Source organism: Microcaecilia unicolor, chromosome 5, assembly GCF_901765095.1.
Source record: "Microcaecilia unicolor chromosome 5, aMicUni1.1, whole genome shotgun sequence".
Taxonomy (NCBI): Eukaryota; Metazoa; Chordata; class Amphibia; order Gymnophiona; family Siphonopidae; genus Microcaecilia; species Microcaecilia unicolor.
The window spans coordinates 348,710,832-348,732,047 of record NC_044035.1 but is presented as its reverse complement, the minus strand read 5'-3'; the positions used below and the strand labels follow the sequence as shown (position 1 = coordinate 348,732,047).

General features: G+C 41.1%; 1 protein-coding gene and 1 long non-coding RNA gene across 2 annotated transcripts in view; one reads left to right on the top strand and one right to left on the bottom strand.

The window, feature by feature from the left end:
• Window positions 1-12,015, bottom strand: part of LOC115470921 — a 79,444-nt gene extending 67,429 nt beyond the window's left edge. The window contains exon 1 of the long non-coding RNA XR_003942259.1: window positions 11,767-12,015. This is a non-coding gene — a long non-coding RNA (uncharacterized LOC115470921). The remainder of the gene's footprint in view (window positions 1-11,766) is intronic.
• An 888-nt stretch (window positions 12,016-12,903) lies between these two features.
• On the top strand, window positions 12,904-18,245 carry FOXF1 (forkhead box F1). Its single transcript, XM_030202701.1, has 2 exons — window positions 12,904-14,352; window positions 17,729-18,245. Exons 1-2 carry the CDS (start codon window positions 13,371-13,373, stop codon window positions 17,887-17,889), a joined length of 1,143 nt encoding a protein of 380 aa, XP_030058561.1. The 5' UTR covers window positions 12,904-13,370; the 3' UTR covers window positions 17,890-18,245.
• Window positions 18,246-21,216: the final 2,971 nt, after the last annotated feature.

The window sequence follows — 21,216 nt, the reverse complement described above, 5'->3', positions numbered from 1 at the left end:
CCCCCCCCCCCCATTTCAAGTCACTTCCTTCCATCCTCATAAATCTTTCTTGCTTTACTGGTGGTTCAAATGACTCCCCCCTTCTCTATATTTTCACTGAGTACCAAGTCCCTGCAGGGCAGACATGTTGGATCAAACAGAGCAGTGAAGAGAATCCCTCTGTACTCCAGGCAGGAGAGGAGGAGCTGAAGGAAAAGGCAGAGGCTCTTGTCTCTCATTCACAGCTGCTGTGTGAACTCCCTATTTTAGTCCCTCCCCTCCTGTCTTCTGCAGTGATGTAGAGACATGATGGAAGGGTTGGAACAAGAAGCATTGACCATAATGGAGGATTCATGCCTGGGCTAACAGTACTGCTTGTACATAAGCCCTTTCCAAGGCACACAGGTCAAGAAACACAATGGAAGTCATTACCAATGAGCCCATGAAGTCACATTTTATTGGGAAAAGGTTTTTGTCTAGGTTGCCAATGTAGAGGTAAAAGTATTCTTGTAAGTGTCTAGATCTGCATGTCCTGTACTTGTATGACCTTATGGGTTTCCTTTTCTTTGTTTGTTTTTCTTTTGTTCTTGTTTATCTTCTCAATTATCATATCAAGAAAGCAGTCGAAATAGTAACACTACAGCTCTCTTGTACAGAACGACCCTTCCCTACACCCCTTCCCGTGCACTCCGCTCCATGGATAAATCCTTCTTATCTGTTCCCTTCTCCACTACTGCCAACTCCAGACTTCGCGCCTTCTGTCTCGCTGCACCCTACGCCTGGAATAAACTTCCTGAGCCCCTACATCTTGCCCCATCCTTGGCCACCTTTAAATCTAGACTGAAAGCCCACCTCTTTAACATTGCTTTTGACTCGTAACCACTTGTAACCACTCGCCTCCGCCTACTCTCCTCTCCTCCTTCCTGTACACATTCATTGATTTGATTTGCTTACTTTATTTTTTGTCTATTAGATTGTAAGCTCTTTGAGCAGGGACTGTCTTTCTTCTATGTTTGTGCAGCGCTGCGTAGGCCTTGTAGCGCTATAGAAATGCTAAACAGTAGTAGTAGTAACGACCCCTTAAAAGCCAGCCAGGCAGCAACTTCAGCCTGCTTCCAAGGATGCAATCTCATGAGCATAACTTCAGGGGGACATGGCAGTTTCTGTAAGAGAATTCACCTCCTGCTATAATCGCAAACTCACGTTCTGACGCCCATCCTGAATTGCATAATCTGTGTTTCTGATGGCTGCTAAAGGGTTTCAATGGGAAGGATGGATAATCAGATCATATTCTAATTAGTTATGTAAGTTTTGATCCAGTGCATAGGCCATTTTAGTGATGTCACCAAGACCATAGCAACACATAAATATGTCTTGCAACCTAGTTAGAAAATTAATTGCCGTCCCAGTAACATTTCCACCACAACAGTCAATGGCAAATCTTTCTCTAAAACTAGATTAGACCATTCTTATAGTATTCAAAAGAGTGCTTTAAACACTGCCACTGAAATGTAAGCGGCTTTTCTCAAATAGACCAAAAAAGGAGACGAACAATTATGGATGGAGCATATTTAAGAAACCACCACATAATCCATACTCATACTACCCCTCTCCTCAAGACCCTTCACTGGCTCCCTATCCGTTTTCGCATCCTGTTCAAACTTCTTCTACTAACCTATAAATGTACTCACTCTGCTGCTCCCCAGTATCTCTCCACACTCGTCCTTCCCTACACCCCTTCCCGTGCACTCCGCTCCATGGATAAATCCTTCTTATCTGTTCCCTTCTCCACTACTGCCAACTCCAGACTTCGCGCCTTCTGTCTCGCTGCACCCTACGCCTGGAATAAACTTCCTGAGCCCCTACGTCTTGCCCCATCCTTGACCACCTTTAAATCTAGACTGAAAGCCCACCTCTTTAACATTGCTTTTGACTCGTAACCACTTGTAACCACTCGCCTCCACCTACCCTCCTCTCCTCCATCCTGTACACATTCATTGATTTGATTTGCTTACTTTATTTTTTGTCTATTAGATTGTAAGCTCTTTGAGCAGGGACTGTCTTTCTTCTATGTTTGTGCAGCGCTGCGTAGGCCTTGTAGCGCTATAGAAATGCTAAACAGTAGTAGTAGTAACGACCCCTTAAAAGCCAGCCAGGCAGCAACTTCAGCCTGCTTCCAAGGATGCAATCTCATGAGCAGAACTTCAGGGGGACATGGCAGTTTCTGTAAGAGAATTCACCTCCTGCTATAATCGCAAACTCACGTTCTGACGCCCATCCTGAATTGCATAATCTGTGTTTCTGATGGCTGCTAAAGGGTTTCAATGGGAAGGATGGATAATCAGATCATATTCTAATTAGTTATGTAAGTTTTGATCCAGTGCAAAGGCCATTTTAGTGATGTCACCAAGACCATAGCAACACATAAATATGTGTCTTGCAACCTAGTTAGAAAATTAATTGCCGTCCCAGTAACATTTCCACCACAACAGTCAATGGCAAATCTTTCTCTAAAACTAGATTAGACCATTCTTATAGTATTCAAAAGAGTGCTTTAAACACTGCCACTGAAATGTAAGCGGCTTTTCTCAAATAGACCAAAAAAGGAGACGAACAATTATGGATGGAGCATATTTAAGAAACCACCACATAATCCATACTCATACTACCCCTCTCCTCAAGACCCTTCACTGGCTCCCTATCCGTTTTCGCATCCTGTTCAAACTTCTTCTACTAACCTATAAATGTACTCACTCTGCTGCTCCCCAGTATCTCTCCACACTCGTCCTTCCCTACACCCCTTCCCGTGCACTCCGCTCCATGGATAAATCCTTCTTATCTGTTCCCTTCTCCACTACTGCCAACTCCAGACTTCGCGCCTTCTGTCTCGCTGCACCCTACGCCTGGAATAAACTTCCTGAGCCCCTACGTCTTGCCCCATCCTTGGCCACCTTTAAATCTAGACTGAAAGCCCACCTCTTTAACATTGCTTTTGACTCATAACCACTTGTAACCACTCGCCTCCACCTACCCTCCTCTCTTCCTTCCCGTTCACATTAATTGATTTGATTTGCTTACTTTATTTTTTTGTCTATTAGATTGTAAGCTCTTTGAGCAGGGACTGTCTTTCTTCTATGTTTGTGCAGCGCTGCGTACGCCTTGTAGCGCTATAGAAATGCTAAATAGTAGTAGTAGTAGTAGTAGGGTATGAAAACGGCTATCTCTGATAAGCCATCAAAAACAGTATAATACATGTGAACCGCTTTGGTTGTAACCACAGAAAGGCGGTATATGAAATTCATGACCTTTTAATTTTTCATTTGTGGATATTAGAATTTTATTCAGTTTAATTTAAAATGACGTATTCCCTGCCCTTTTACTCCGCACAATACCTAAAGGGAATCTTAATATTTTGGGGCTATAGTTTCTCTCTCTCTCTCGTGTATGAATTCAGATCGTTTACTCTTGCTATTTTCTCCTCTTTTAATATTTTTCTTGGTTTTTTTTTTAAATCAGATGGTTGCTGTCAGTGGTGTGCTGGAGCAGGCTCTCACAGGCTCTGGAGAGCCGTTTGTTAAGTTTTTAAGAATTTTGGGAGCCGGTTCTCCATGGCTACTTTAACAAATGGATCCCAAAATGTGGGCTTGGGCCCCTCCTGAATTCTCTTTTACTTTGCTGGCGAGAGAGAGCCCCCTGTTAACAATTTACCAGCACACCCCTGGTTGCTGTACAAGTCTTTCTAGTGAAATGTCCTTAGCCCTGGGAAATACACTTTTTACATTGTTGATTAAATGTTCATTCCTATGACAGTTTCAGGTGTTTAAAACGTCTACAACCCTCTAGCGTTAAAATGTGTAATTGCAGCATTTTGCTGCCACTGTACAGTCACCTTCAAGCTGCCTGGCTAAAACTTTTATTTAACACATATTGATATTTTTTTTGCAGCTGAAATTCTGTACAAGTTCTTATGCCTGACTGTCCACACGCCCTGATTTTTTGGAAATTAGCACATAAATATATTTGAAACATCATAACCAAATCACTTCATAGGAGCCCACTTTTCAAAATGATTAGGGTAAATAACCAATAAATATTACCCTTATAATAATCTGATAAATATCCGTTTTTTTTATCACATGGCCATGCTAAATAGTGTGTTTTCTCATGCACAAGATAGAGGAACGTGTCTTTCTCAAATTCAGAAAATGTTATTGACATGTAATTTGTACATAGCTCCCCCTGCCCCCTTCCCTCTGCCCCTCTCATTTATTTATTCATGGCGAGTTTAATTGTAAAATTATTGCTTCGACTTGATTAACCACTTTACAATGTACAAGCATAAGGCCAAATATAATTTTAGAAGAACACAACGGTTATACTGAAAATCGCAATACACCAATTAAATCTGAACACTGGCAGGATTTATTAAGCTGATTTTACAAAACACGCAGCATTTTGAAATGTCTGGGTCACTTGATTTAATGTTTGGGTTAATATAAACCAAAGAATACCTGCCTTGTGTGCCTATCTTTTCCAATTCTGCATTTTTATTGAATGCTATTAATGCAAAAAAAAAATCAAAACTACAAAGTACCATGGGACAAATATTATGCTTTTTTTTTTTTTAATATACTTGAGTATTTATTAGCCTCAACCAGAAATGATGTCCATCGTAACAACGTGAAGAAATAATGGAGCCATAAGGTGCACACAACTAACCCTCATACTCCTGTTGTGTGCACTCGACTTCTGTCTATATATACCTCACTACTTGGCTTAATGTACTGTGTCAGGCTTGCCCTATAAATAAATACATCCTACTCTAAACGTGTGCCAGACTGGTCTATGTAAGAAGCATAATTCCTCTTGTATGTCAGGTTCTCCTGGTCATTGCAAGACTCCCTTCCTTGTTGACTGGCATTTTCAATTGCAGGTTTTAGGAGTCTCGTTCTATGGCATAGCATTAAACTTCAGAGAGGTTGTCATCAAAAGCAGAAACATCATTTTGGAAAAGAATAAGGCAACGTTTGCCATCTTTTTCATACTATTAACTAGAAACTGTAATGATTGTATTATTTTCGCTCATGATTTTCAAAAAGGACAAGGCTTATTATGACTTCTTTTTCACGCAAAAGGACAATCTGATTTTGTTTTGACTATAAGTCGACAGGTCGTCATTTGCCCAAGCGTCGTGGCAATAAATGCTTTTGCCAAATAGCTTAATTTTTACATCTTGACCCTTCCCCTCAACTTTCGTGAAAACATCTATGCAAGTCGGCCACTTACACCACATAAGATGATCTGTCATTCTTTCTCGTGCCTCTTATGCTTAAGGATTTCTTTTTTTCAGTGAAATGGGCAGATTGTTACACCTATCAACACTTTCAAATAAATGGTCCGGCTGATAATTTAGTCTTTGGTGATTTAGCAGGGTACTGTCGGATCATACAGTAGAAACCCCCGAGGTCTCGGTTAGATCAGGAATCGGTAAACACCAGCCTGTTATGGTAAACTGTAAATATTGCTCCGTGGGAAAGATGTAACGAGGAATACAATTTATGAACGTTTTAAAGAAAGCTAGGCAGACCGTCTCTCATGATCTCTTTCTGTTTCTCAAAACAGAGTATTCTTTCACTGTTCTTTGCATTTGGAAAACCAATGCTTACAATATACTGCGAGCAAGGATTGTTGGCAGAAGCATGAAGATCCAGACACCAAAATAAATAATTCTCAGGATTTCTAGCAGAAGACCAACCAGTATGTTGCTAATCCAGAAGAGACTAAAATACAAATGAAAACGCACAATAATACTAAAAATGGAAAGAAAAAAGAGCGTATTTAGGAATTACATGCAGAAAATATGATTAAAAGATCAATAAAAAAAATAAAATGCAAATATATCGAAAAACATTATTTTTAGCTTTTGGATGACAGGTCGGTCAGTGTTAAACCATGGTGTTGAACTATGGTGTAGCCATGTTTCTTTGTTGCACTAATTAACACCAATTAAAGCTTCTTGCAGGGCATCTAATCACTATATTCCCCTATCACGTGTGTTTGTAACTGCATTTCATGAAAAGTCCTTAAAAAATATATATATTTTTTTTTTTTGCTTTTGGTTTGTGGAACCGGCTTTTATTATTATTATTATTTCATCTTTTCAGTTAGGCCGTTTTGTTTTAGTACATTAGCAAAGATTTTCTTCTCATCTCACCCCAAAGAAGATGCCTGCTCTTGGCTGTTCATTCTGACTCCCTTTGAACTGGAACTCTTGATGCCTCCAAAGATTAGGGGCAAAAACAAAACAAAAAAACAAACAAACAGCTTAAAGGCATGCATTATAGCTACTATATTTATCCGACACGAAAGTAAGCCATAGATATAAATATGATTCGTGTACCATCTATAGGAAGCAAGGCTAGAACTTCAAACGTAAATTGAATAGCGAGGTTAGTATGAATGGCATTAACACAGTCTCTGTTTTCATGCTTATGTGTCCGTACTGCTGACCTGAGAAGGTCAGAAGACTCCAAAAACTCTTTCAGTGAGCTGCAGCATTGCCGATTCCAGCCACATCCAATATTTCTTGCAACAACGTCATGGAAAAAAGTGACTTTTCAGCAGAAAGGGACAGGTTGGAGTGGGGAGGAGGGGGTTCAGGGGCTTTGGAAACAACCAACAACGTGCCTTTTAACCATGGGCGAACGCCATTCCAGTTATTGGGGGGGGGGGGGGGGTCACAGTGGAGATACATTACTTCCTTCAGTATGGTATGGCATAATATTTATGGTTTTTGATATGGTGCATAAGAGAATTTGATAGGTTGGACAGTTCAAATGTATTGTAAAAAAAACATATTTCATCAGGGTTGGTGTATTGGGCATCCTAGGCCAACCTTCAGTCTGCCAATTCATTTTTAGGTCCTCTGCTGGTCAGCTCCTCCTTCTAGACTTTGATAATTAAACTCCACTATTACGATCATCCACTATTATGTAAATCACAATGAGCCTGCAAAAAGGTGGGAAAATGTGGGATATAAATGCAATAAATAAATAAATAAACCCTACAACAATTTTCTTTAACAATCATAATTGGACACCTTACTATTACACTTTCTTGTATGGCTGAATGTAGGCGCTGAGGGTTGGCTTTTGCTGGCTGTGTGAACCCTACTGCTGTGCTTGCAACATGCATTTTGCTGCTTCACTTGAAATTGTGCCCTAGGAGACTGCCTAGTGGATGTGCCAGCCCTGGAGTTGGTTAGTGAGAAAGAAGAACCCAGGCACATGGAGTTCAACCTTCTTCCTTCCTTATTTATGTATGTATGTATTAGAATTTATTTGCCGCCTTTTTGAAGGCATTCACTCAAGGTGGTGTACAGTAAGGATAGATCAAACATTAAAAAAATAGACAATTACAGCAGTAAAAATATTCAAATAACAGTACAAAGTATAGCATAGTAAACTACTTCCAATGTCAAACTTTTTACATAATACCTAATAGGTAATACACAATACAATATTTTTTTTTACTGAATCTGTATCTACCCTTGTAATCCAAAAGAAAAGTAACAGCAACAAACAAAAACAACAACAAAACCACAAAGGCAAAATATTTTTGTGGTGGTCTAGCCAATTCTTCAGTTTACACCCTTTACACCTGCCTGTGTTCTACACCAGTCTCTAGGACCGCCATTAATTAAGGACTTTTTTTCCCCTATGGGAAAAAATATTTATGGAATAAAGCATAAAACCTATCTACCACTGTCACTGTCTATTTGTTCTTGGGTATCCACAATACATTTAAAAATTTGACCCAATTTGCTCTCTCTTGCAAAAACGACAATTTCCCCAGTAGAACATTGACAAAGCTACATAATTTTGGTCATGTACAGACCATTTGGGGTGGACACAGAATGCACATCACAGATCCATAAAGCTTATCAATGGTCCTAACAACAACCACTAAAAAAAAAACAACGATTTTGATCACATGTATTGGAAATTCCTCCTTTAAAAAATCGGGAAAAGCATGAAACACAACTGATAGCAGTTATCACCATAATATCATCTGGCCGAATTCTTGAGGAAAATGTCTATTTTACTTCGGCCAAGTTTATTGTAAATTAGAAAAAGCACTTCTTCCCGGGCTAAAAGTCACAGATTGAAGAAACCTGCTTTCTTTCTACCTGCTGGCTGCTGTGAAAGCCTTATAGGGTCATCGTTATACGGACAAGTTTGAGCGCCACGTTACTCAGCTTGAGATCAACAGACACCCCCCCCCCCCCCCCCACAACCTCTTTTTAGTCTGGTTTTGTTTGCAAAAGAAATCGGTTTCTTACAGGACAAAGCAGCCTTCCCCTAGGTATCCCCTAAAGTGACTCATTGCTCATCACGTTCATTTCGGGTCGGGGTTTGTACGTATAATCTTCACTTCATATAATTAATACCTTGAAAACCGAGCTGAAATCAGACTAAAGCTGAGGATGGGCAACTTAGGGTTCACGTGACCAACACAGATTGTCTGTTTCTCTATCAAAGCCATTGCTGCACTTTTTTTAAGGGCACTGAGCAGGGGAGGGAGATGCCAATAAGCTGTCGAAAGGTCCCTAAAATATTGCGCCTTCCTGTCAACACCTTTAAACTGGAACATTTACAAGTTAACAAAATGCCAGTCTCTCTCTCTCTCTCTCTCTCTCTCTCTCTCTCTCTCTCTCTCTCTCTCTCTCTCTCTCTCTCTCTCTCGCTGAATTAGTCCTGTCTCTCCTTCCCCTTATGTAAACGTTTAGGGATCAATTTGCAGTGGACTAAGGCAGAGGACTCCACATCTTATAGGCAGAAATATTTGGCGGGGAAAGGTCTATAAAACCAAAGAGAAGAGGAGGGGGAGTCTTCTCTAAATGAAGTCACTCGTGTTAATTAAAAGCAGGGGGAGAGGAGAGGGACGCACGCCTGTCTCTGCCCTCTCCATGGGTGGTCTGCGGTGGGATAAACACATGGACCCCTTCCAAAGGAGGCACCCACCACTGTAGCATCTGCAGAGCACAATAGCGCCTATACACGTCCCCCCCTGCTCGGATTACAGCACTGCACGGTGCAGAGTCCCGTCCGCTTAAGCAATTAGCTTGTAAAAATACCTTTTACTTAGGGAAGAGGAAGAAGACTGGGGTCTGTCCACTTTGCACAAACTGCTAGATTATTGAATAATAAAAAAAAAAAAAACAACATTAGGCATGAAGATTTGTTTTAAAGGTATGCTTGTGTTTTATCTGTTGCAGTTTTGCACAGAAAGTTTTAACATGAGACCTGTGTGTCTGAAGCAGTTAAAATAATAAGCAAGAAAAATGCATTATTAAGACTTCTTTTATCATGGAAAAAAAAAGGAATAGTTCTCTAGAGCTATGTATTTTTGCTTTGTTGTTGACAGTCTAGAGGATTGTTTAAAACTTTATGGGGAAGGACAATAACCAATAAAAATGAATACACACACACACAAATAAAGTGCATTTCACAATCTTCCAGGTTTGCTGTGAGCTGCAATTCTAAATAATAACAATAATAATAATCCTTATTGTTCTGCTTGAATCACATTTTTCAGCAAATATAACTAGGGAAGTAAAGTTGTTGCAGCCCATGAAAGGTCGGGTTATGTTTGCAAGCCGAAATTTTGTACATCCATGAATTCAGGTCCTTTTTTTTTTGCTAATTTCATGGGCAACTTTGGAAGCAACCCTGCGTCGTGTGCGTTAGTAATTCTGTTTTACTCACTACAACTGTGTAAATCCAGGCCGTGCATTTTTTTCTTCTTCCAGGAAATTATACGGCCCGGTACAGAATTTTCATTTTTCACATGCATTATTTCTAGGGGCCTAGAATATGCAAATATATTATAACAATGCATATCACATAATATCCCTCCTCCTTAATATCATCAAATATCAAAAGGCACTGAAATGAAAAAAAAAATCCGATAAAACAAATACCGGTATATGTTTTTGTGAAACTCTGAAACAGTTTTAAGTGGTGTTTTTTGCTCAAGCTCTTAAATCTGAAATGTCCTTTACACCTGAACTTTGTTTTCTTGATTAAATGAATGGGGGAGGGGCACTTTTTTTTTTTTAGTTAGTTGATGTAAATATTTAAATCCAGTATTAGAAATACTTTTTGTGTGGGCACCTGGACTCATGACCTGGACTCTTGATATTATTATCCTGGACGCCCTTTTTAAAAATATCATATTTTCAAAGCACGTAGCCTTCCAAAGTTCCATAGGTTTCTATGGAACTTTGGAAGGCTAAGTGCTTTGAAAATAATACGTACCAAGGAAGCCGTTTAGAATGACAATTTTTTTTGTCTGAGCATGTTTAAATACTGACGCCTGAGACAGGCATTTTCAAACAAACATACAGAATTGATAATCTGGAACTAGGCAGATGAAAAGTCACGGTAGTAGGGCGAGAAACAACGAGGAAAAAATACTAATATACATAAAATTGTAGCACTTTTTTTTTTTTAAAAATTGCTATTTTCACAAACGCGAATAAGCATTGCTTTTGGGGGGTTTTTCTCTCTCCCTGAAGCCCGTGGCCTTCAATTACTTGAATTAAATGAATACTAGAAGGAGAATTTAATCTTCGATTGCTTTTCCGACCAGATATGAAATCCTAAAATAGCCAGCACAAGGGGGTAGTAAGTCTCCAAAAACCGACTGTGAAAATTATACCAGAATTGCAGGTCTTGTATCCGGCATCTGGAAAGACCTCATTTAAAGGTCAAAACTTGAGGGTCAAATTGTCCTGAAAGTTTTTTCAAGAACTTGCCTCGTGTGTGTGTGTGTGAGTGTGTGTATTTTTTTTTTCAACCGCAGTAGATATAGGATTTGCAATGAAAAACTGTTGGAAGAACTGTATTTTCCTGCGGTTGCCGTGTGGGAAAATATTGGTCCTAAATTCAAGGCTCGAGTTCTCTCTTCTCAAGTGAGGATTACTTTCAGTCCTCGACAAATGCCAAAAAAAAACAAAAAAAACCCTTGTTTTGATTTTGCTGCTGATCGCTGAATTAAGAGCATCTGTGGACATCCCTTCGCCCTTTCCGAAGTCTCACCAGATCATTTTAGGATTTTGGTCAGTACGAAAAGAAGTGAAAAGTTAAAGTATCTGAAGGCGAGTGTGTTGGGGGGAGGGGTGCGCAAGGCGCTGTTCTCTCTGGGGGGGGGGGGGGGGGTGAGGTAAAGATGTTCAGATAACGCCTGAAATCCACTGTGATTAAATGGAAAGCGTTTGCTTACATGCTTAAAGCTGACATGTCTGATCTAAGTTTATCTACTTCTTGCTAGAACCCCCCACCCAACCCCCCTCCCCGCCTTTAAAGCTCTCCTTGTTCCTATCACAAATGTGCCAGGCGCCCAGTAGGCGAGTAACGTCTGACTGCAAATAATCTGACCAGGGCATTTGGGAAATTCGATAGGTAACTGTCTCTCTTTTGAAAGGTATTAGGTTGTCATAAAGCCTTAAAAGGGGATGTTTTTTTTTTTTTTTTTTTGCTAGGGAACGCGGACGGTAGTCGCCACCCTCCCCCCCCCCCCCCCCCGATCTCGGGCTCTACTTTTTACGTCTTATTCAGAAAATCCGTGCGCTGCGCGCAGCCCGCGATACCGACGGATGCTGATCACGGCCACGGCTGACACGTCGCTCTGCTGCACTGTTCCTGCAAAACCTTCCTTGGCGATCGTATACAAGAAAAAATAAAAGGTTTTGTAAGAGGGTGACAAAAACGTAGAGTGACTTACCTTGATTGGCGAGTGGCATCTTTTGCTGTTGAAAGGGCGATCTGGCGTGTGTGTGCGTGTGTGCGTGTGAGTGACTTAACTTGTGAGCTTTGCTCTGCATGTGTGTGGCATCCAGTGTTAAGGAGAAAGTCTGGGCACAAACCGACAACACTGAGCCCTTGTTTATAAAACAAATAATCCAAACTAGAAGCAGATAGGCCGTAAGAAGTATTTTATACGTATAGCAGAAAGTGGCGTTAGGAGACTCGCATGAGTTTTAGCCGATTTTTTTTATTTTATTAAAAGAAACCCAGAGAACATGTTTACATTTTAGCTATATAAACATCCTGCCTGTGTTCCTGTCTATCTTGAAAAGAAATCAGACACTAGATTTTAAAGTGGGTAAGCCTCAGTTCTATTGAACAGATTTTTTTTTTTAAAGAAGGAACTGCTGTTAGTCCTTGTGTTTCATTTTTTTTGTTGTTATTAATTTCCAATCCTTACGTCTTTAATAACGCCACCAATTGTAGTTAAATCCAGCACACACACGCAACCCCTCCACCACCCCACACACACACACACACACACAGACACGCGTGTAATCTCCGTTGTATATGAGGTGAGGAATCACCAAACTGCACCAGCCACTATAATCTGTTTTGTTAACCCACTTTGCTGACATTTATTTTTAAAGGTATGAAATATAAACACACCCCCCCCCGTCGCCTATCCCCCTCCCCCTCGCACAACACACACACACACACACACACACACACATCCCCACCCCATCCACAATTTAACTCTTTTTCACTTTGTCATAAACATTAAGGTCTTCTCTCCAGGGAGGAGATATCACCCCCCCCCCCCCCCAACAAAACAGAAAGTCACAATTTGTTCTCTAACGATTAGAACAAGGCTAGGAAAGTTCAAAGGTATCTTACTGGAACAGAGATTATTTTACAAGTTCTAGACGAAAAGCACGTAAAAGCAAAACAGAATAACATACGGGTACTTTTTATTTATTTACTCGTTGTTTTTACTTTGTCCGTACAGAAACAAATAGGCAAATTCTGTTGTAAAAATAGTTTTAATATGAGTATATTTAGTTGTGAAATCCCATCGTTGCAGAGGCGTGGTGTCCAAGGTCCCTTTAAAATGCCCACCAGTAGTGATCCAACAGAAGGGGAGGGGAAGGGAGGGAGGGAAAAGTAAGGAGAGGGGAAGGGAGTGAGGGGAGGGGGCGGAGAACATCTTTTGCTTCTTACGTCTGAACTGTCAAGAGCCTACAGACGCCGCTGACAAGAGATAAGTAAAAGGCCGTCCTCCTCGGTGGGGCAGAAAGTCAGACCAACTGCAATGAAAAGCAGCTCCCTTCCCCGCCAGCAGCAGCCCAGAGAAGGAAACCAGAAGGAGCCGCGGCCAGATCGGGAGGAGGAGGAGGAGGCAGCTGAGATCTGATCCAAGTTTTTTGCGGGGGGAGGGAAGTTTACACAGTACTGGCGGACCGGCCTTTTGCTTCGGGGCTTTGACCTCCAAAGAGCTGCGCTCTTCTCCGAGACCCGGAAAGCGGGTGCTTTTAGGAATCGGCCGTTGCAAGAAAAGGGCAGCTCCATCAAGTTCGATCAATGACGGCAGAGGTCCAGCAGCCTTCGTCTCAGCCCCCTGCGCAGAGCAGCCCCATGTCCGCCGCCCCAGACAAGCACAGTGGACAGACCTCGGTCATGGAGTCCGCCTCTTCCACCACCAAGACCAAGAAAACCAACGCGGGCATCCGGCGGCCAGAGAAACCGCCCTATTCTTACATAGCCCTGATCGTCATGGCCATCCAGAGCTCTCCCACCAAGCGATTAACCCTCAGTGAGATCTACCAGTTCTTGCAAAGCCGCTTCCCTTTCTTCCGAGGCTCCTACCAAGGATGGAAAAACTCGGTGCGTCACAACTTGTCCTTAAACGAGTGCTTTATTAAACTTCCCAAAGGACTGGGCAGACCTGGCAAGGGCCATTACTGGACCATTGACCCCGCCAGCGAGTTTATGTTTGAAGAAGGTTCTTTCAGGAGAAGACCAAGGGGCTTCAGAAGGAAATGCCAAGCCTTGAAGCCCATGTACAGCATGATGAACGGTCTGGGCTACAACCACATTCCAGAGACTTACAGTTTCCAGGGATCCAGTGGGGCCATCTCCTGCCCACCCAACAGTCTATCTTTGGACAGTGGCATCGGCATGATGAATGGACATTTGCCAAGTAACGTGGAAGGGATGGGTTTGGCAGGACATTCCGTGTCACACTTGGCTGCCAACAATGGCCACTCGTTCATGGGGAGCTGTACGGGGTCTTCTGGAGGAGATTATGCCCACCACGAATCCGGCTCTCCGCTGCTAACTGGGGGCGGGGTGATGGAGCCCCACTCCGTGTACTCCAGCTCGGCCTCGGCCTGGGCTCCTACAGCCTCGGCTGCTTTATCTAGTGGTCCTCCCTACATTAAGCAGCAACCCCTGTCCCCGTGTAACCCTGCGGCCAACCCTTTGTCCTCCAACCTCTCAGCTCACTCCTTAGACCAGTCTTACCTGCACCAGAACAGTCACAACACGGCGACAGATTTACAAGGTACTGTGCTTGCAAGTTATGAGAAATCGGTGTGATCATACGGGCTAAAATAGCACAGCCTTGGGGTCATAAGTCATGTACATAAGATGTGAGGTTCGGGCTTGCTTTTGTGGTAAACAGATAAGTTCAAAGTCCGAGTAGGACCTGGCAGAAAGCAAAGCCCAGAAGTGTTAACAGCAGGAGTACAGTCCAAGCATCACCATTCATAGTTTTTCCCAAAGTTTGCCTTCCCTTATGGACCAGTGTCCAGTGCACTGATAGAAATGCGGGAGTGAGCATGAATATAGGGGACAACAGGGAATCCGGGCGAGCAAATGTAAAAGAAACTTAAGAATACTTAAATTAATGTACAATTTCTGCCAGCTCTGATCTCCACAGGCAGGGCTGTAAATCCAGAAGATGTTGGTAAGAAAAGCTTCATCATAGCTCAATATCTACTGTTAAGGAGCGTAGGGACATTTCTCCATAAATATAGAAAGGATACTAATTAGCAAGGAACAAAAACCATTGATTGAAAAATGGTTCACATTTTTATCTTGAAATAATATAGCAGAAAAGTAAATGGTAAAACTGCGTAAGACTAGATAAATAATAATAAAAAAAAAAAGACACGAGTTTCTTCTTCCTGAGCAAGAACTGGCCTAGTGTGTGTGGCCGGGGGGGGGGGGGGGCGGGGGGGGGGGGGGAGATCTAAGGCTGCTTTTATGCGTACACATTTCTGGAGATAGTTAAAGAAAATATGTGTCTAGCTTCTGAGATCTTGAGAGAGCATTTATGTGTGGTGCCGCTGGGCCGGCCAGAGTAATATGGAGGGGGGGGGGGGGCAGGGGGAGGGAGATGTAGTTTGGAGGCCCGCTGGGGATTGCAGCCCCCTAAAGGGCTTTCTGCTAAACCCGCAGATTATTACCCTCCAGTCTCAGGATGGAACTGGAAAAAGCAATCTTTTCCCAGGCTGACAAACTGGGAGAGCCATTTTTAACAAGGACCTTCCCAACAAGTCAAGGCCGACGTAGTTACATATCCTCTGAGAAAGGGACTTGTGAGAACCCGTGAAATCGTTGTCACCAGCTCTGCTTTACCCAAACTGTGCACCCAGCGAAAGAAAGTAGACCTGGGATGTTTCCCCTTTCGATATTCGGTTATGCAACGATGAAGAGCAGTGATATTCAGATTACTCCAACTAAAACATTGCAAAGGCCCTGGTTTTAAACTATGGGCGTTATTATTATTATTATTTATTGCATGTGTATCCCACATTTTCCCAACTATTTGCAGGCTCAATGTGGCTTACATAGTTTTGTTATGACATTGTCATTCCAGGATATCAGATACAATTAGTGATGTGCAGAGATTAAGTAAGGGGAGAAAGAAGGGGGTGATTAGGGTTGAGTACAGAAGGTGAACTTTCAAAGCTGGGTGGGTTGGTGAAGTGGATTAGTGAAGCTATGGGTTCTCTTTGTAGGCCTTGTTGAAGAAATATGTCTTCAGAGATTTGGGAAAGTTAATTGATTTCAGGTCTGTAGGTAGTGCATTCCATATCTGGGTGCTCATGTAAGACAGCCTGACCTTCAGACTGCACATGTTATAAAGCTGGGCTTGACTTGTCTGAAGCTAAAAGGCCTAATATATTTCCAGGTCCCTTTAAAAAATATATATTCTTCTTGCTGTACCTATGGAAAGAAGCAATCGGGTAAGGTTCTGTGGTGCATATGTACTAAACGACTTGTTTTCTACTATTTTGCACCTATGGGGGAAATGCCCAGGAACTGTGGAAGGTCTGACTCTTTCATTGTTGCACATCAGTTTCGGGAGCCCCTCTGGTTCTTTCTTCAGATGTGTTCACGGCACTAATGAATGCCAATTTTATAGCTATCGAAACGTATCCGTCTACCATGCACATTCCAGAGTGAAAAAGCAGATTGAGGGTACTGTACGCTCTGAAAAATTAAAATCAGGAGCAATACCCTTTTCAATGTATTTTCTAATTAATGACCATTTTTTAAGGGAGAGGTCTTTAGTCTGCTCAAAGTTGAGTAGGAAAACTCAATAGGTCTCCTTGAAATGACATATAGAAAAGGCAGTATTACTGATACAATAGGGAAACAGCTTATCATTTATAATATACATTTGCAGAACCCGTTTTTTGCACTTCCACGGCAAGAAATAAACTATAACAAAAATCATCTGCAATATATTTAATACTAGTCTTAAAATATTTAATTTCTGAACAAGTAGGCCGGACCTACTTAGCAGTGCTTTCCTAGACAAATGTGACCATCTCTGAGGAACAGTGACTACAAATTTAATGAATTCTGTTAGAGCAAACAATTTGGTAATACAACAGCCCAACCCCCATTCTTTTTATGTGACATAAATAAAGTTACAGAAGTTCAAACATGCACCGTTTGCAGACCGCTTACATGAAAATTCAGCCATTCTCAGCATTTTGGATCTGCTACTTTTGGTCACCTTTTCCAAAAGATGGTCACAGATATGTTATTAAAAAAAAGGTTTCTCCTATGAGGTCTTGGGGGGGGGGGGGTGTTAGTAAAACTGTATTTTTTTTTAAAGCAACTGGCCATAAACAGATTTATATATTTCCACTCTGCAGAAATTGTGCTCCAATTTATGTAAGCCGAAAATAACAGTGTGATCAGCACACGCACTGGGCATGAACGTAGAGATTAGAGACCGCTATTTTCGGCATATGTAGATTAAAACATAATTTTCGGTAAAGAGGGAATACAAATGTATAGCAGAAGGATATTCTGTATAAGGATTTCTTTCTTCCCACTCCAAAAGGGTTGGAGAAGAGGGGGAAATCACCGTAAAATTGTGCACAAGCAGACCGCGCCGCTGCGATTTTTCCCTGAAAAGGCTACATTTGTAGTTGGCCAGTTCAAAATTGCGCAAAGCCGCTACCTTTCTGCATGTTTTTTGTTTGTTTGTTTTTGCACCACTTGTGCCTGTAACTTAAATCTTGCCCTAAATACATCGTTTTTATTATGCATGCAACATTTTAAATTCATTGGTCATTTAACCGCTGAAATTAAAGTTTGGAACTTTCCGGCCTCTGATTTTCAGAGGGGTTTGTTTTTCCATTCTGTGTCTGCGCAAATCTTTTCTTAAGCAAGTTAGAACCAGCACTAACCCCATATTTTTGTAAGAGGGCATATTTTCCAACATATCTATCACCAGCAAGCTGCTGAATTTATTCCTGCTTCACACCTGACATTTGATTTACAATTAGTGGGCCATATCGCGCGTCTGATAACAATTTTCCTTCACCGCAGAGCTCAAATCTTCCAGGGAAGGAAAACCTTCCCGCACTTGCCTCCGTTCCAGTTCGCTAAATGTTGTTCCCTTTTTATTTCAGGAATCCCGAGGTATCATTCCCAGTCTCCCAGTATGTGTGACAGGAAAGAATTCGTTTTCTCTTTCAACGCCATGGCCTCGTCTTCCATGCACTCGGCAGGCAGCGGGTCTTACTATCACCAGCAAGTCTCTTATCAGGACATCAAGCCCTGTGTGATGTGATGGCACCAGCGAGGGCCAAGAACGACACAAAAGGGACCCAGTTCCTCTGGGACCTATCCCAAAACCTGTCTGAAGCTTGAGGTATATAGACGTCGGCCGCAAGGAAGGACCCCAGACCGGGAAGGATTTTTAAGATAACACTAAAGTAACCGATTCAGGATCTGCATCCCTGCTTGGAAAGGGCAAACAGAACACTGGGTGCTGTTTTTCTTTCAAAATTCTTCGTTGTTACTTTAACCAGACTGTAAGGTGGGGTTTTTTTGGTTTGTTTTTGTTTTATTTTTTAAATAAGCGGTATTCTTTCTTTTTTTAATTTCTTTTAAATTAAACAACTTTTTATTTTTCTGAACCACATGCTGTGCATTTGAAAAAAAAGTCTAAAGTATAATGGGGGGGGGAGGGGACGGTTCCCTTTACCTGTTTTTTTTTTTTAAACAACTCTTCAGAAACAAGAAACTGTGCCATTGATAAATAACTAGAAAATAATTTTATATGTATATACAAATACACACACACACACGTTAGTATTTATCGGTAAAATTGACATTTTTTTGTATGTCTCTAGTGTTGCTCTTAACCTGGTGCATGAAATAATGGCCACAGGTATCTGGTATACCCATCCTGAAAAATGGTTGGGGTACCTACCTGTCTGTGTCTTTTTAACTGACTAAATTCTGGCCCAGTTATTTTTCCCTCTAATTTTATCTGTGCTGTTAAGAACCCACAAGGAATCAATTTATCTAATTTCCACAAGGAAGGAATTAATTCATTCTCTCTCTCTCTCTCTCTCATACCCCTAACCTTTTCTTCCTATTTGTGATATTCCCAAATTGCTTGGGCTAGTCAGCCTTTTATTTTTATATATAAAGAAGGGCTGTAATGGTTAAGACCAGGTGGATCCAGAATGGCAGTTTACAGACATATTTAGGCACTTTGAACAGCAAATCACAGGTTGTAATTTATTTCACCTTCTGGTTCTTCCTAATAATCCAGAAACAGTACATGTCCTCAATTTATCAGTATTAAATGGTCTACCTTGTCGGCAACATTTGCCTTGTACATATATTTTTATATATATATAAATATATTTCATGTACATTGGAAGCAAATTCTGACCTGTGTGTAAAGATAAATCTTTCTTATGTTTTATATAAATATATATATATATAATGATGAAGGACTTTGCTTCCTCTCCATCCCCTGCCTTGACACCAAAGTTAACTTTACAATGATCTTCTAATGCTGTAGAAAATGTTATTGACTAGGTTTTGCCCCGTTGTGTACCTTTTTAAACATTTTCCTCTTCAAAGAAAGAAAATAAAACATGTATGTTATTTGTACATCGTCTGCACAAAGTTGTCCAACCAGGAAGAATAAGATAAGAAGGTTTAATCTGACTTCAAGAGAGTGGTGTATTGGAGAATGGTCTTGGGCGTTGCTTACTTCTAATGCATTTTATCTCAACTATAAACTCACCTTCAGCTTTAAAGAAATAAAGCAATAGACCGTCATTTTTGCATTAACACCCCATCTCCCCTCAACAACACACATTTGGAAGTGCACTAATGTAAGCGCCAAATAATGTAATTATACGTCAAATGTTTTTACAGCGTTGCTTATTTTTTTTTATAAATAATGGGAATTGTATAGCTGAAATCTTGTGTTGCAAACATGGAAAGGCACAAGACTGTTGCAGTTGCCCTAGCTCTGTCTAGAGTGAAATCCATATCGTATTTAAATAGATATAGATTTTCTGTGTTATTTGTGGAATATTGCTCAGCAGGTAGGCTTATGGTTGAAAAATGCACAGTGCGAAATCTCCCACAGCCAAATGAAAGGGGAGTCATTGCTGGGGACACACCGCACATCTGTAGTCTCCTGAGGTCTCCGCCCTGAAGCTGCTTCTTTTCAAACTTGACATTTTGGACCTTGTGGCTAATTTACTGGGAGCTCTGTAACATTTAAATCATCCACAAACTGTATTTCAGCAATTATGCACAAGCTGCGGCCCATAAAAGGAGGGTGGAGATAGCAGGATGAACTCCCTCTTTGATTCTGACAGATAGAAAGCGATCAGCGTTTCCGAATCGGATGGTAAAAAAGTTCGAAATCAAGCCATCTTCACGGGAAAAATGCAAAATCATTGGGAAAAAGGAAAGCATAAATGCTGGGATCAGTTTTTCTTGAGGAAATAGGGTAAGAATAAGGTTATTGGCACGACAATCTTACACCAGATGTCAAAGTAATAGAGTGATTAAAAACAAGCAAAGGGAGAAATAAGATATAATAATAACAAAACTAAAATAAAAGAGGCCATGCGTTTTTTAATCATTTGTTCCAGAGCCACCCGTTTCCCCCTTTTGTAGCTAGGGATAAATCTACCCATATTCTGTTTGACCCGTGAAGGGTTAATTGAAGGGAATTTTTTTTAATGCCTGGCACTAGTCATAAAAAGAGAGATCCGTAAAATATTTGCCAAAAGGACATAACGATAACCAAAGAGATATCCCACATGTGTAAAAGGAGCCACATTCACCATTAATGTCCAAAACCATCTAGTCACCCTCCCTGCCCATTTTCAAGTCCTTACTCAAAGCCCATCTCTTCTCCCTTGCTTTTGGCACCTAACCACCTTCTCTATTCATGATACTTACACTGACTACATAGTTTGTAACCTTTAGATTGTAAGCTCTCTTGAGCAAGGACTGTCCTTCCCCATGTTTAAACTTGTACAGCGCTGCGTAACCCTGGCAGCGCTATAGAAATGCTAAGTAGTAGTAGTAGTAGTAGACCTCATAGACTTGCCTAGGAGAAACGCAAAGAGATCATCACGCACATACCTCAATCTCCACTATCCTAGCTGCAAAGGGCTGAAGTATAAATCCACATACGCGACCAGCTTCTCGTACATCAGCACGCAGCTATGGAACGCACTACCGAAAGCCATAAAAACAACGCAAGACCTAACCATCTTCCGAAGACTAATGAAAACAGAGCTTTTTCAAGAAGGCATACCATAAACATCCATCTTAAATACTAAATAATAACACTACACACGAACCATACAAAACCGAACTCTTATCACATGACAGACACCACCACCACCCTAAACCTTATGCAAAACAAGATCTCTCTACAGTCGATGACCTAATGTAGATTATAATGCAATGTATCACCCCGAAACCTTCAGGCAATACCATATTTACTCTCCTATATCATGTATGTATGCACATGGTATATATATATACCATGATCTGTTCCATATAAGTTATGTTCCATGTATGTTATCATGTATGTAGGCACCTTTGCAATTCTACTACCCGAAAT